This window comes from Oryctolagus cuniculus, chromosome 1 (genome assembly GCF_964237555.1).
Source record: "Oryctolagus cuniculus chromosome 1, mOryCun1.1, whole genome shotgun sequence".
NCBI lineage: Eukaryota > Metazoa > Chordata > Mammalia > Lagomorpha > Leporidae > Oryctolagus > Oryctolagus cuniculus.
The window spans coordinates 165,018,509-165,034,439 of NC_091432.1; the positions used below are offsets into that span (position 1 = coordinate 165,018,509).

General features: G+C 38.5%; 1 protein-coding gene across 6 annotated transcripts in view; it reads right to left on the bottom strand.

Moving 5' to 3' along the window:
* The window catches only part of PUM3 (pumilio RNA binding family member 3), a 43,207-nt gene that overhangs the window by 14,536 nt on the left and 12,740 nt on the right, over positions 1 to 15,931 (bottom strand). For all 6 annotated transcript variants that reach the window (XM_008255921.4, XM_070051456.1, XM_070051457.1 and 3 more), the window contains 8 exons: positions 15,345 to 15,438; positions 15,020 to 15,086; positions 13,885 to 14,059; positions 12,606 to 12,709; positions 9,817 to 9,895; positions 7,616 to 7,714; positions 6,673 to 6,726; positions 3,872 to 3,952 (listed from right to left, as the gene is read on the bottom strand). In XM_008255921.4, coding sequence (XP_008254143.2) covers positions 3,872 to 3,952; positions 6,673 to 6,726; positions 7,616 to 7,714; positions 9,817 to 9,895; positions 12,606 to 12,709; positions 13,885 to 14,059; positions 15,020 to 15,086; positions 15,345 to 15,438 — 753 coding nt within the window. The remainder of the gene's footprint in view (positions 1 to 3,871; positions 3,953 to 6,672; positions 6,727 to 7,615; positions 7,715 to 9,816; positions 9,896 to 12,605; positions 12,710 to 13,884; positions 14,060 to 15,019; positions 15,087 to 15,344; positions 15,439 to 15,931) is intronic.

Sequence of the window (15,931 nt, forward strand, 5' to 3'; positions counted from 1 at the left end):
GGCCATCTTCTACTGCTTTCCCAGGCCATAGCAGAGAGCTGAATTGGAAGTGGAGCAGCTGGGTCTTGAACCGGCGCCCATCTGGGATGCCGGCGCTTAAGGCCAGGGTGTTAACCCACTGCGCCACAGCGCCAGCCCCTGTGTCCTCATTTTTAAAAGGAAACAGTATACCTTTTGGATCCAGGAGCTATTACCAAGAACAAATCAGAAAATTTTCACTCCAGGCTGAAAACTGATATAAAGTAATTGTTTTCAATTACAGAGACACTTCTCAAGATAGAGCATCCTTAACATACCAACAATTAACCCATTTGAAGACTGTGGCTTAGTTTACCTCTGATAGGAACTAATTTAGAGAAAATCACAAATGAACAGATGGCAAAGACCAAGACTACAGCAATTGAGAGGATGCAGAGAACAGACCTGGCTTGAAGATCATAGAACATTCATTTGGGAACTGACCAGAACTTGGTCTTGATAGGAAACTAGGAGTGATTATCAGGCCAACACTCCAATTTGACATTTCAGGAGATTCACTCCCTCTGAAGAGAATGTTTAAACACTATGTTTTCTTGGCTCTTTTTTAAAGCACAGCATAATGTAATGGGTTTTGTAGTGGCTGGGTGGGAAATACATGGTCATGTGATTCTATATAAACATCTTGTATACTAGCATATTGGACAATTCAGCAATTCTAAGTGAATGCCTATAAGAAACTCTTATCATGTGCACAAGGAGACAGAAATAAGAATGATTAATTATTTGAAATAGCAAATATTAGTAAGAATTTAGAAAGTTTCTGAAATTGTAAACAATCTAAATACCACAAGGAAGGTAGAAAAACAAATTCAAATTGCAGTATATTTATATGGTAGTCTACTGTTTGACCTCAATCAATCAATGATTTAGAACAGGAGTGGGCAACTATGTCCCATGGATAAAACCTAGCCTGCAGCTTATTATTGGACATTCTCCAAGACAGGAATGGTTTTTATAGGTCGAAGGCTTGTTAAAAGGTGAAAAACAAGACAAAGAGTATATGACAGAGATCACATATGACCCAAAAGACCTGAGATAATTACTATCTGGCCTTTTACAAAAAAAGCTTGCCAGCCCAATGATGAACATCAGAAGGTGTCAAAAATGCAAGTTGCACAAGAATACATATAAGATAGCTTTTATTTACAATTTATAAATATACAAAATCATATTATATATGCTCTACATTAGTGGACAGATAAGGAAATACGTATGCACAATAAATGCCCAATTCACTACAGTAGATAGGCTTGGGGTAAATACACAAAAGGCCTGAACTATACTTATCAGATTTTACTTCTTTATGTCAGATGGAGAGACTGACTGCTCACTACACAAGCTGAAGTGTATTTTGAATACATTTTAAAATATGCATCCATATTTATTCACCCTCAAACAACAACTGGCTAGTACTTGTTTTTTCTTCAGAATCACTGCTGTCAAACTAGCTGTATCCTGTCAATGACTTCAGGGTGAAATGGATCAAATTTTCTAAGTATATTTATATTGGAAGTAAAGTATGTAAGACATTATTTGTATTCATTATGAAAGGCGAAGGGTTCAGCTGACCAGGCTCTGATTTCAACTTGAGATTCTGGGAAGTCTGCATATCCTGAATACAGTGTTTTACTTAGCAGTATTCAACTTTCCTATCTAGTTTTTAAAAGTTTTATTTATTTATTTAAAAGGTAGTGTGACAGAGAGGGAGAGACAGAGGGAGGTATTTTCCATCTTCTGGTTCCTCCCCAAAAGCTTGCAAACAGCCAGGGCTGGGCCAGGCTGAAGTCAGGAAGAAGAAATTCCAAGTGGGTTTCCCACACGTGTGGCAGGAGCCCAAGTGCTTGGGCCATCACCCACTGCCTACCAGGTGCATCACAGGAAGCTGGATCTGAAGCAGGCAGTAGCCAGGATTCATACCACGCACTCCAACACAAGTTGCTGGTATTCCAAGCAGCAGCCTTGCCCGCCACACCACAACACCCATTTTTGGTATGGTATATTCAAAAGCAATCTACATGTTGCAACAAGTTTTTGTGGTGATGATGGGTGGGAAATACGCAAGACAGACTAGCATGCCAGAGTTTTATCACTAGCTACATAGTTGAATGATGTAAGAATCTGTTGGGCGTTTGGCAGTTAGAGACAACAGATCCGCAAGTAAAGCTATTTCGGAAAGTTGCCCCAAGTTAGGGAAACTAATCAGGAAGATGGGTTAAATAAAATTCAACTGCTAAGAACAAGTAAAGAAAACTGTTTCAATGGATATTTTATGTGGGATGAATCTTTGGAAAGAATAAACCTAGTAGACAACACTGGCAAATCCTAAATGAAGTTTGGTTTCTCGCGAAATCCATTTGGAACAGTTATGCAAATTTTAGTCCTCAGGAAAATATTAAACAAAAGCAAACTTTCAATAGCCCAGTCTGTTTCCATTTCTGTGAAACAACTTATTCATTAGCCAATTCTATGGCTTCACATCTCTGTCACAGGAATGAAAAACAATCATTATTGATTGGAGTCAAAGGGTAATAAAGTCACAAGGAATATGTCAAAACACTCAGTTTGTGACAAGAAAGTCTTGCCAACTTGTTTCTTCCCACAATCCTATCCCAAAGAGAGTCACCACACTCTTGAAATAGTCAAGCCCAAAGTTGGAAAATGACAGCAAGGGCATGAGAAATTCACACATACTGGGATCTACAGCTGGCGTCTAACAAAATAACCTTCCCTTTCCTGAGCTGATAGCACTTTTTTTTACCGCACCCAGCTCTACTGGTCCAGAGGCCACAGGATCACCACCTGACAACAAAAAGTAAATTCTTTCTAAACCATCCGTGCACTTTCCCTTGTTTGTGATGTAAAAGCACCTCTGTCACTAAGATTTCTCCAAAGACGTGTGTCAAATGAAATGTCTGTAATTTTCACATGAATAATAACCATTTATACAGATTAGGTGGTTTTCAAAACTTAAAGTCTGGATACTGCTACCAATGTTTCAATTTCTTATTCCCACTCTTGTAACCTCCACCAAATACCACATGTACATTAAAAGAAAATGGAGAGAAGAGAGAAAGGGGCAGTCTCTGCAGCCCAAAGGAAAGAGAAAAAGCTCAGAATGTAACTTATTCTATAGTAATTTTACCAAGAGGACAACACATTTTTCTGCATTCAAGTAATACCATTTTATTCTCATTGTACCAGGCCAGAAAAAACTGCTGAAATGTAAAAAGCAATCCAGTATTTTGATCTTAGTATTAACTTTTAATCTGATTCTACAAAAGTTTTCATGAAAGCTCCAATAAACATCACAACTGAGTGAGTGCTCTGAGTTTTTTTGTATTTTCTGTATCAGCTCAACCTTACACAGATGTATGGATAAACTGAGTTAACTATGCAGCAGAGTTTCTCTATAGGGAGAAAGAGTTTAAAAGGCCATGGATAGCCTCTGCCCATACATGAGATCCTGAATAACTGAAGATTTTCTACATAAACTAATTACTGGCCAAATCTCAACAAGGCTTTGCTGATTTTCCATTTTTTAGTATCTCATACCATCTAAAATCCAGGTTATCTTAATCCAAAATTAGTGTTAAGATTGATTTACTCAGTCTTTTAAATATTTAAAATGGTGTTAATAAATCAATGCATAAGCATATCATTTATATAGGAATAAAGCAAACCTTTAAAATCAGACTTGAGACAACTAAAAAAGTAACAGAAAATACTGGTATAAAGCCATTGAAAATTAGTATACATACATGTGAGAAAAAATTATATATTCATAACTGATGAATTGATGTAACTTAAATTCAAGACAATCAGAATTACTTACTGATATGATTATCTGTTTCACAAGCTTAGTATCGTCAATGCAATCAAATGCTGCCAGTAAAACCAAATGTGAGTATTGGCCCTGTAAAAAGTGGAAGCCAGTAAAGGTTAAAAAGAAATACATAGATTTTTGCCCTCTTATTCAATGCATAGAGTCGCTGTGTAAAGGTTACCACCACTGTCTACTTGTCTGATACAGGGTAAACAAGATGAATAAAAACCATTCAAATGAGCTTCTTTGCTTATCACAATCTAGTTCATTATATTCCAAGAGAAAGCTGACTTTTTTTGAAAAGAGAAACATAGGTGCTTTCATTTTAATACTTCATTATCAAATTGCCCAAGACTAACTAAGATATAATACCTGTCCAAACAGGTATCCTATTAATGAAAAGCTACTTGAAAACTAACTCATGAAAACTGAAGTGATAAGATTAAGTGGGGAAAAAACTATACATATATCTAATACATAGATCATGAAAAAATATAAACTCAGACATAACTGAATACATCCTCCATACCTAATACATACATACAGAACACCCTGTAAGGCTAAATACTACAATGCAATAGTCATGTCTGAGTTAAAGGATCATAAATGATCTTTCATTTCCTTTTGTATATACTGTTCAACTTCTTTAAAATGATTCTAAATAATTAGAATAAACATAAACTAGAAAAGTATACTTATACTGAATAATACAGAAACATCTGCTTTTTTGATATCCTGGGTGATGATATCCTATGTTTTCCTCTTAATTTTGAAGGAGACTTGATTTTTTTAAAAATAGCCAACATTCACTCAGAACCAGGTACAATGAATATGAACTGAAAACTGTTGTTAAGATTTCAATGAGAAACAATGATAAGATTGCTAACTATATGGTCAAAAGACAAACTGCAGAGAAATAACAAAGGCATAACATCCCTACTAGAGAGGTCAACAAACAACTAACAATGTACAAAGAACATGAAGAGTCAGTCAGTAAACAGAAAAGTACAATGTTTTCAAATGCATGGAATAATGCTATAAGAAATCATTAAGTGCGATAATTAAAGCAACAAAATACCATTTTCTATGTGTACGATAAAAAAATGGAAAAAATTTTGCTAATAACAAATTTGTCAACGCTTTGGATACAAACAGGCACATATTTATGCTGGTGAGTAAATAAAATGGTTGAACCTCTTTAATTCTAGCTATACAGATTCACCCTACAAACATGCTTCCACATAAGGATAAAGACTTATCCATAAGGATATTCACCACAGTACCAATTTAAAAAGCTTGACCAAGAACAAAATACCTCAGGATGGACACAACAGAAGCTGGTACAGAATTAAATATAAGAGAAAAAAAGACAATTTTACAGTATTTGGAGACTTTAACAATGCTTCCCTTTACAACTGATAGAACTAGAAAATAGTACAGAAACCAATAAAAACATTGCTGACCTGACCAACACTATCAACTACCTTCATCTTACTGACATTTATAGAAAACCATACTAACAAAACCACAATATACTCTTTCCAAGATACTAAGATAAACCACATGCTAAGCAAGTCTCAACAAAGTAAATCAACTAAGTTAGTTCGTCTTCTTTCTGTAGAGGTAACTCTTGGACAGTAAAAAGAGTTCCAGCTGCTCTGCTTCCAATCCAGTTCCCTGCTAAACAGCCTGAGAAGGCAGCGGAAGATAGTCCAAGTACCTGGGTTCCTGCCAACCACAGGGTAGACCCAAATGGAGTTCCTGGTTCCTGGCTTCCACCTGGCCCAACCCTTGCTTTTATGGGCATTAGGGAAGTGAACCAGAGGATGTAAATCTTCTCACTATTACTCTGCCTTTCAAATAAAGAAATACATAAGACTTAAAAAAACAAAGATACTAAAAATTTCTGTTTGTATCACAATGTCATATTGGGATTAGTTTATCAAAAAGCTTATTGTTGAATTATCTGACACAACTAAACTGCAAAATCAAAACAACCAAATCAATTTTATTATTTAAACATGTCTTACTTTCTATAATTTAAAATAGTCAAATGAAATTGTCAATGTATACATGTAGACTTACTTAAGCCATAACTGATGTCTAGGAGTCTGCATTAGCAGGAAGCCAGAATCAAGTGCCAGAGTTAGGAATCAAACCCAGATACTCTGATATGAAATATAGGCATCTTAACAGCTATACTGAGTGTCTGCCCCCAAACATTATTTTTGAGGCATTTAATTCCTGATGAAGTAACTTTTTTTGTATCCAATAATTTCATTAGGAAAGCTGTTATTGCATCTCCAGAATACACCAAAGAAACATGGAATTTATCAGTTCAAAGTTTTCTACGTCTGTACTGAATTCATTCTAAGAAAAAAAGATAAATTTTAATTTCTGATGTTTTGATGGTAATAAAAACTGGCATCAGTTTCTAAAGTGCAATATAGTATTATCTGTAGCCTAAAAGCTATGTATACCTTACCCAGCCAATAACTCCTATATTTAATGAACATGACTAGAAACACTAATTAAAGAAGCTAGTAAATTACAGGACTTTTAAGAATATTGAGTAAAAATGAAGAACTGTCATAATACAATGTTTTACTAAAAGGGAAAAAAGAATACACGTAGTATGAATCCCATTTTGTGTAAATAACATGAAAACATACATATGAAAAAAGTGCAAAGAAATAAAACAATGGATAATTTTCTTCTAGGGAATGTTTTGAAATTTTCAAATTTTCTCTAATACTATGCATCACTTGACTATTAAAAATAATTAAAGTAAGTAGTTTTAGTGTACTCACATTAGCCACCTTCTCAACGTAAGATTTCATTGTTTTCACAATCACTTTCCTGTCCTGAGAAAGGAAAAACTGCCTCAATGATCTTTGGTTATAGATTAAGGGTATTTCATTGTTAACATTCTTACAGTAAAGCATCAGCTGAGTGGTGTACTTTCTATCAGTCAAAACAAGAGTCACACTGCCGGAAGGAGGAGAAGCTTGCATTTCAAAAGTCCTCTCAGAGCTATTATAATCTTGGGCTTGTACCGGACAATCCATTCAGACATTAATTTGGAAGCATAAAATTCCAGTTGAAAGGCAAACCTCGTGAAGGCATCTTTTACAGTGTAACCCGTGAGATCCCCCTTCCACTGTCTGAATTCAAATGTAGAAGAGTCTAGCACACAGTACTCCAAATGCATTTGCCGAAGTAAATTAAATTTGCATAAATAAAAAAAGCCAGCAGTGTACAATTATCTTTTGAAGGTGGGATTATACTGATTAAGGAAATGATGCTCATTTGTTAAAACTTCTGTGCTTCACATGGGTCCTAACCCCTCTTCTCAGTGTACTCAACACCCACATAAGAAATACTGCTGGCAAGTCATGTCTTCCTTCCTCCCCTCTCCCATTATGCTCAATAAATGAGGAATGAATGAGACTCACAAGTACCAAAAGCTTTACAAACTAAAGCTGAACAAAAATATTGCGTTTATCTAGCTGACAGATACTTTATCATACTTTAGTGGAACCACAAGTTGTCTACTGAAGTGGAGAGGAAATACAAGGCCTAAAGACATCCAATGCCTTGGGCACAACTTTAAGGAGGGAATGTGGTTTATGCAGAATAAGGCAAAGGGCAAGGCCATAGGGGACTGAAAGCCAAAGGCAAGACCAGCCTACAGATAAGGCATGGTCCTGACTGACACACTGTTTACCTACAAATAAGCCCCTGCCCACTCACCTTGGGCGTTCCATGCCACAGACAGTGCATGGCCACTCTGGCGCCATCGTGTGTGTGTGCCAGGTAGATCACCGCTTCCCGGATAGCTTCAATCATTTCCTAGGGAACAACTGCTGTCAGAGCTTTGGGTTTTTTTCCTCCCCTCTTTTTGCTATTCTATCTGTCTGTCTACAAGGAGGCAGTTATGCAGAAACAATTAAAGGAGGAAGGCATAGGTAGTAGTTTTATTTTCAATTTTGTAAACAGTAAAACAAACATAACCTTGTTTCAGAAACATTCTTTGCCACTAAGAACAGCCAATACTATCAGTAGATGACTCCTATTAAACAAAATATCGGATTTCTATCAATGTGTGTTTTTAAAAGACCCATACCCTATAATACAGCGTAATATATTCTAAATAATTTTCTAAGAAAAAGAGTTCTAACAGGTGTGAAAAGTGTTTTTAAAAGAACAGCTTCTCTAAATAAAATATGCTTCTCTAAAACAGACATGTATAGAGAGAACCAAAACACTTCAAAAGAAGTTTTCTTTTTCAGATTATCACTAGTTACCTCTAAAAATCACACCAATTCTTTACCATAAACTCACTTAAATGACATTACCCTCAGAAAATATTAACATGTTTGTTAACATTTAGTCCAGGCCCTCAGCCATAAAATACACTTTTATAAATTTATCTTACAAGGTAGTTTAACTTAATCTTGAAGCCTTCATTTTCAATGTATATAACTTCTTATTTATCTTTTCAAAGTGTAAGTACATAGCATGTACAAGGGTTATTGTAGCCAACCCCTGAAAGGCATTTTAGCCTGTTCCCAATTTAAAATTAATATTAAAAGAAAATGAGTATTAAGCCTCATGCCAGAAGAATAGAAGGGCAGTTGCCTAGTTTCATCAGCAAGCAATTTCACCCCCAAGTACTTTATAATCCTCTCCTAGGATAAAGCTGAAGAACATGGCTGCCTGAACTTAGGAATCTTTTCCAAGCTATCCAGTTGGAGAGATGCATAGGTTCCAAACACACTTCCATTATCCCCAATGCTTTCAGGCTCTTTTTGAAACCCACCTAGTGCCAGAAAAGTCAATTTGTCTCATGACTTTACTTTTTTTTTTTTTTTTTTTTTTTTTTTTTTTTTTTTTTTTTGTGACAGGCAGAGTGGACAGTGAGAGAGAGAGACAGAGAGATTGGTCTTCCTTTGCCATTGGTTCACCCTCCAATGGCCGCTGCGGCCAGCGCGCTGCAGTTGGTGCACCGCGCTGATCCGATGGCAGGAGCCAGGTACCTATCCTGGTCTCCCATGCAGGTGCAGGGCCCAAGTACTTGGGCCATCCTCCACTGCACTCCCTGGCCACAGCAGAGCGCTGGCCTGGAAGAGGGGCAACCGGGACAGAATCCGGTGTCCCGACCGGGACTAGAACCCGGTGTGCCAGCACTGCAAGGCGGAGGATTAGCCTAGTGAGCTGCGGCGCCGGCCTCATGACTTTACTTTCTAAGTTTTCAATGATTTCATGACTTTACTTTCTAAGTTTTCAATGATTTCCGTTGCTCTGAGGAAATTAAGTTTGTACGCCATTTTTGACAGGGTTAGAATTCCTATGGCTGGCACAATCCAGCATTTTTGGTAGAAGAAGCTGGTCTCATTGTTTTAGTTGTCCCTTGTGCAGAGAAAAGGGGGACACAGGGACAATAAGCTCACTGTACGATGAGGCAAACCAAGTTCAGAGAACTGAGGGGTGAATTCTCCTCTGTATTCTCATCACTGACTTGAAGGGCACTGCGATTTGCCTTCACTTTCTGTCCCTTCTCTTCCTAGCACACAAGGGCCAGGTTTTCATGGGCCATTTAGTTTTATATTACGTATCCTCCTCTAACCTTTACTGTCAGCATAATTTTTTGGGCAGGGGAGTAACTAAACAGTTGAATTTAAAACTACCTGAATGCTGAATACTCTCTAGATAATTAAAATCTAAAAATTCAATGGAATTAATAAATAAACTAGAGTCAATTCTATTGCTTTCTGGAAAAAACCTACATAGAATCAGCAGACTTATTCAAAGTAAATTTAGTGAATTATTTTTTCTAAATAGGGAAGTAACTGTTTAAAATTTCCAAAAGACAATGTTTATCAGAGCAGTGCTTCCGACTTCTACGAGGCTTCTCCTCTGTTTTGGTTGAAGAACAAAAACCGAGAACTTACTGATCTGAGTTTTGGGGGTGCATAGGTAAAAAAGTCCAAGAATACTTTATGCACCAATGAGTGCTTAATCACAGCTTCCCTGAAAGGAGAAACAAAGAAAATACATCAGTTCTGGCACTATGGTCATACAAAGATAAGTAACCTCAGCTATTCTAAAATTTTATAAACAAGTGAAATCATTTTATTAAATATAATTTATCATGAGACCAATTTTTATTTTTCAATAATATTAAGACTTCTAACAATTGTTTAGACTATAAAATTCATTTAGTGTCACCTACAGCCAAGACAAAAGAACAAATTTCTATCTACTCATCTGTGAATCATTAAAAATATGCTCTACCTTCTTAAATAGACATCTTTATATTTTTCACCAGCAATGGATACATGGTGAAAAATCTACATGTGAACCATTTATTTTTTCAGTTTTTAAGATAATTTATTTTATTTTTATTTGAAAGGCAAACAGAGACAAAGAGAGAACTTCCACCCACTGGTTCACTCCCCAAAGACCTGCAACAGCCAGGGTGGGGCCAGACAGAAGCTAGAAGACAGAAACTCAATTCAGGTCTCCCACATGGGTGGCAGGGACCCAAGTATTTGAGACATCACCTGCTGCCTCCCAGGGTACACACTGGCAAGCAGACAGAATCAAAAGCAGAACAAGGACTTGAACACAGGCACTTTGATATAGCATGCAGGCATCCAAATGGGATCTTAACCACCAAGACAATCCTTGTATTCATTCTTCATTTGCTTGTATTTATTGAAAGTCAGAATTACAGAGAAAGAGAAAAAGAAGAGTTCTTCCATCCTCTGGCTCACTTCCCAGGTATCCCATGATACTCAAGGGGCCCAAGCACTTGGAAAATCTTCAGGCCATTAGCAGGGAGCTGGATCAGAAGTGGAGAAGCTGGGACAAGAACCGGCACCCATACAGGGTACCAGCATTACCAATGGAGACCTTACCCGCTATGCCACAACACTGGCCCCTGCACCCATTTTTCTATAGCTAGTTTCTCTCTGTCAACTAACTTTTACATTCAGTTTCATAAAATATTTTAGCAGAAATAAAACTTGAATGGGGATAGGCATTTAGCCTAGAGGTCAAATCACCAATTAAGACATCCACATCCTGAATGCAATGCCCAGCTCCAGCTTCCTGCTAATGCAAACTCTGGGAGAGAGCAATGATGGCTTAAAGAGTTGGGTTCCTGCCACCCTCAGGGGAGATCTAGATTGAATTTCTTGCTCTTGACTCCAGCTGTTGCAGGCATTTGGGAAGTAAAGCAGCAGATGAGTTCTATCTCTTTCTCCAGAAAGAAAAGATGGGGCAGGTGCTGTGGCGTAGCAGGTAAAGCTGCCACCTGCAATGCGCTGGCATTCTCATACAGGCATGGGTTCAAGACCCGGCTGCTCCACTTCTGATCCAGCTCTCTGCTATGGCCTGGGAAGGTAGTAGATGACCCAAGTCCTTGGGCCCCTGCACCACGTGGGAGACCCAGAAGAAGCGCCTGGCTCCTGGCTTCAGATTGGCACAGCTCCGGCCATTGTGGCCAACAGGGGAGTAAACCAGTGGATGGAAGACCTCTCCCTCTCTGCCTCTCCTTCTCATTCTATGTAACTTTGACTTTCAAATAAGTAAATAAATCTAAAAAAAAGAAGGAAAAAGAAGAGAAAAAGAAAAACAAATAAACAAATATCCTAGGGACCAAAACAGTGTTAGCAACTGCAATGCATCTACTTGGTCCATGCCTTCTAGTGTGATACTTGGTGAATTGAGGTACACATATAGGCTGATGGTCAGGTATCAAAGACCTAAAGTTCACAGGGAATATCGAGAGAGCAAAAACTAATGCTGCCTTTGTGGGCAAAGCACCCTTCAGAGTGTTTTAGAAATATTAAACCATTTAGCTTCATAGAATCCTATGAGGTAAGAACTACTCTAATCCCAGTGTTATAGAAATGAAAACTAAAGCTCAGAGAAGTTGCCCAAGTTTGCCATTAGTAACAGGTGGAGTAGGTGCGGGGTACTAGGCATAGCACCCAGGCAGTCCGTTCTCAAAGGCCATTCTCCCAGCCACTCTACTATGCTACAGATACCGAGAATGTCACATGCACAGGTTTCTAAATCTACAATCCAATTTAAACAACAGACAATATTCATAAAACTATTTAGTACATAGGGGCTCAACATTAACATTTTATTGGGGAAAATGTTTTATTACTTAATATGTTATAATTTTACAGGATACAGTATAAGAAAAACTGCTTTCCCTCTGTACCAAGAGGGCTGTGTGTGTGTGTGTGTGTGACAGGCAGAGTGGACAGCAAGACAGAGAAACAGAGAGAAAGGTCTTCCTTTGCTGTTGGTTCACCCCCAATGGCCGCTGTGGCCAGCGCACTGCGCTGATCCAAAGCCAGGAGCCAGGTGCTTCTCCTGGTCTCCCATGGGGTGCAGGGCCCAAGGACTTGGGCCATCCTCCACTGCACTCCAGGCCACAGCAGAGAGCTGGACTGGAAGAGGGGCAACCAGGACAGAATCCAGCACCCCGACCGGGACTAGAACCCGGTGTGCCGGCACCGCAGGCGGAGGATTAGCCTATTGAGCCGTGGCGCCGGCCACCAAGAGGGTTTTAAAACAAAATTTGTAAACGTTTATTTAGGGTACATTAAGGGAGAAACAGCTACTTTTTCTGGGCAAGGGTTATACAAAACTTCCCTTCTTAAAATGCCTCCTTCCAATTTGTTTAAAACAAAACAACAACAACAAAAAACATCTTTCTTACTTTTGAGCCATTGGTGTTAGAATCTGTTTCATTTCATCCATAATAAGCTCTAATTTTTCTGGCTGTACCTCTAACACTTTGTCCAGAGTTGGATGATCTGCTGACTGCAACAAAACAAAAAATCAAACTTTTTTAAATGAATAAAACTCTTCACTTCAAAACAAAGAAAATCATAGTAATCTTTTTTTTTTTTTAACAGGCAGAGTGGACAGTGAGAGAGACAGAGAGAAAGGTCTTCCTTTTTCCGTTCACCCCACAATGGCCGCTGCAGCCGGTGCACCGTGCTGATCCGAAGCCAGGAGCCAGGTGATTCTCCTGGTCTCCCATTTAGGTGCAGGGCCCAAGGACTTGGGCCATCCTCCACTGCACTCCTGGGCCACAGCAGAGAGCTGGACTGGAAGAGGAGCGACTGGGACAGAATCCGGCGCCCCGACCGGGACTAAAACCCGGGGTGCCGGCGCCACAGGCAGAGGATTAGCCTATTGAGCCGTGGTGCCAGCCCATAGTCATTTTTAAAAAGCTTAAAATAAATTTGAGATTTCTCAGATTTACATTAATGGAAGTCCTGCTACATTACGCACTAAAGCAGCAATTCCTGATTTTAATTCTCAGTCTGTATGTCTACCAACATTTTCCGGACATTTGAGCTAAACAACCAAGCTTACCAGCCAACAGGTACTTGTCAAACACCTGGAATGTGCCTAATCCTAAATAAATGGTTCATATATTCTGGCTAACATCTTTTGCAGCTATTTGGATTATTCCTATAGGGAACTCATACAGAAGAAACACAACAAGTTCAACCTCGAAACTAAACTTGATTAAGGAAGGCCATTCAGGAACCAATCCACATCCCTTCACATAAATGCAGGCATTTACATCCCAAAGTTTGGAACAGATCTCTTAACAGTCCTAGATCCACTGCTGGCCAGTCTCAGGTTCAGTTCCTGTACTCCATCCAAGATTAGGTCTCTCTATTCCTCTTCCTCTCCAGATACTACCTGCAGGAATGCAGGAAAAAACTGGCAAATCAGAGCCCAACACATTTCAGTCAGACTTGGCAAGCAGGTAGTTAACAAAGCTTTGCAACTACTGAGAATCTTTTACCTCACTCTGACCGACTAGAAATAGAAGAAATGAAGCAATCACACAGAGCACGTGGAAGAGAGTAACAACAGTTTGATGTCCCAATACTCCGGGACAGAGAGAAACCCAAGTGTGATCACTTGCTAAATATACGGAGACAAAAGCATTACAAGAAAACTTCTGAAAGCATCACCTTGTAAAGCTGAAACGTATTTCCATAGAGTTCCTCTGTGAGCATGTTCCTCTGCTCCAAGATGGCTTTGTCATTGTAGGCGTACTCCACAATGGCTGACGCCTCTGCATGCCGCAGCATCTTGCGCACATGGCCTTTAAAACTTCTGATTATCTCTGCAACCTGTGGTTTACTTCTAAACTCAACACAATCACAGGAGACATAAAAGCATAACTTATTGCTCTGGAGACACAATCATCAATGTATGTGAGCAGAGCTCTCCTACAGTGAAATACTTCTGAGTAGGAACATCAATGTGCCCTGAATTTCTACTTTAAACTTTAAGCTACTCAGGAGCCAGCCCAGCCAGGTTCGAAAGCTAGCTGTGCTTCCCAGCTGAAAGATCCTGAGAGAAGTCATTTACTCACTCAGTGTCTAAGTTTCCTATCCCACAAAATACAAAGAAGGCTGCTGTGAGGATTAAATGAGCTAAGATGCACTGAGAAGTGAGACCAGCATCTACCAAACACCCAACGAATGCAGCTCCTATTAAACTGGTCAGCTGGAGGAAAAGAAGGGCAGAAGAAAAAAGGGAGAAGTCAAAGATACAGGGAAATAAGAATCAAATATATTATACAACTCCCTTTTAAAATAGGGCTTACTTATAAGCAGTGATTTACATCCTAAACATCAAAGCAGATTATAATTATACCTAGAAACATCTTTTAGAAAATCTTGTCAACTGCACATGTTATACATTATTAAACTCAGAAAAGACTGGTCAAGTACCAATTCACCTCATTTAGAAAATCTTCCCGTTTGACTTTTCCTAACCCTCTAACACACCTCAGGACCTACTCACCTGCCAAAGCAAACCGTTCACCTGCCAAACATTGGTACTAATCATGATTATTCCATCTCTTGTTTTCCAAACATTCAAGATACAAAAATTTGTCCTTACTAATTGTGAAGGCAATACAAAAATACTCATTTCATTTCAATAACTGTTTTTAACATGCTATTCCCTAGAAATCACACAAGCACGTGTGGGGAGCCATTATTATGAGCAGTATTTATAAGTAATATTTGAGCACACTCAGAATCCACATCTTCAAAGATCTAATGAAAAATATACTTTATGAGCAGAACAACTTACCCATACATAAGAAATTTCTTAACAATATTTCTGGAGTATTTGGCTTTACTTAATTCAACCAAATCACCTGAAAAACAAAATATATTAAAGTGATTTGATATCATACTTTCAGTTCTCTGGAAACAAAGGGAAGAACTAAATACATGAACAATGCTGAGAAGACAAATAATTTTCTATTTGTCCCAGGCAAAGAACAAATAAAAACAAAAAGAGCCCTGCAGAGGACACATCAACAGAGTTACTTTCTAAGACAGTCCTGCATATTTCAAGAAAAAAACAGGTGACTCATTACAAATCATAACAATCTTCAGAACGTAACAAATACCTTGCAATTCTTCAAATGCCTGTCTTCTCTGTTCTTCATTGCCATACTGAATGTAACACTGGATCACACGAGTTGAATCATGTGCAAATGCAATCTGTAGGAAAAGCAGTTTGAGCTTCTGAAGAGATATCTTTCTTTCTTAACATCTGCTTCATTGCTACTCCTTTTAGTATTCCTTCTTAGGAAAAAAAATAGCATCTTTACGGATGAAATCAAACCTAGACTGCTTCAGAGGGGATATACTTAGTTGAATTGTACAGAACATCATTCTTTTGCTTTTGCTGTCTACCACATTTGAAAGATATAATTAATAATGAAACTAAGGCAGGGTTAGATTTAACTATTTTACAGGATCCCTGTAATTAAAATCAAGACCAAGTCAACTGAAAGCCATCAAAGGACTATGTGGACCAGTTTTCATTTCTCTCAAAGTTACTTTCTTTAAAAGGGTGCTATGCAGTCTAAAAAGCCTATATTATTCAGGGCCAGCGCTGTGGCATGGCAGGTAAAGCCACCGCCTGCAGTGCTGGCATCCCATATGGGTGCTGGTTCGTGTCCCGGCTGTTCCACTTCAAATCCAGCTCTCC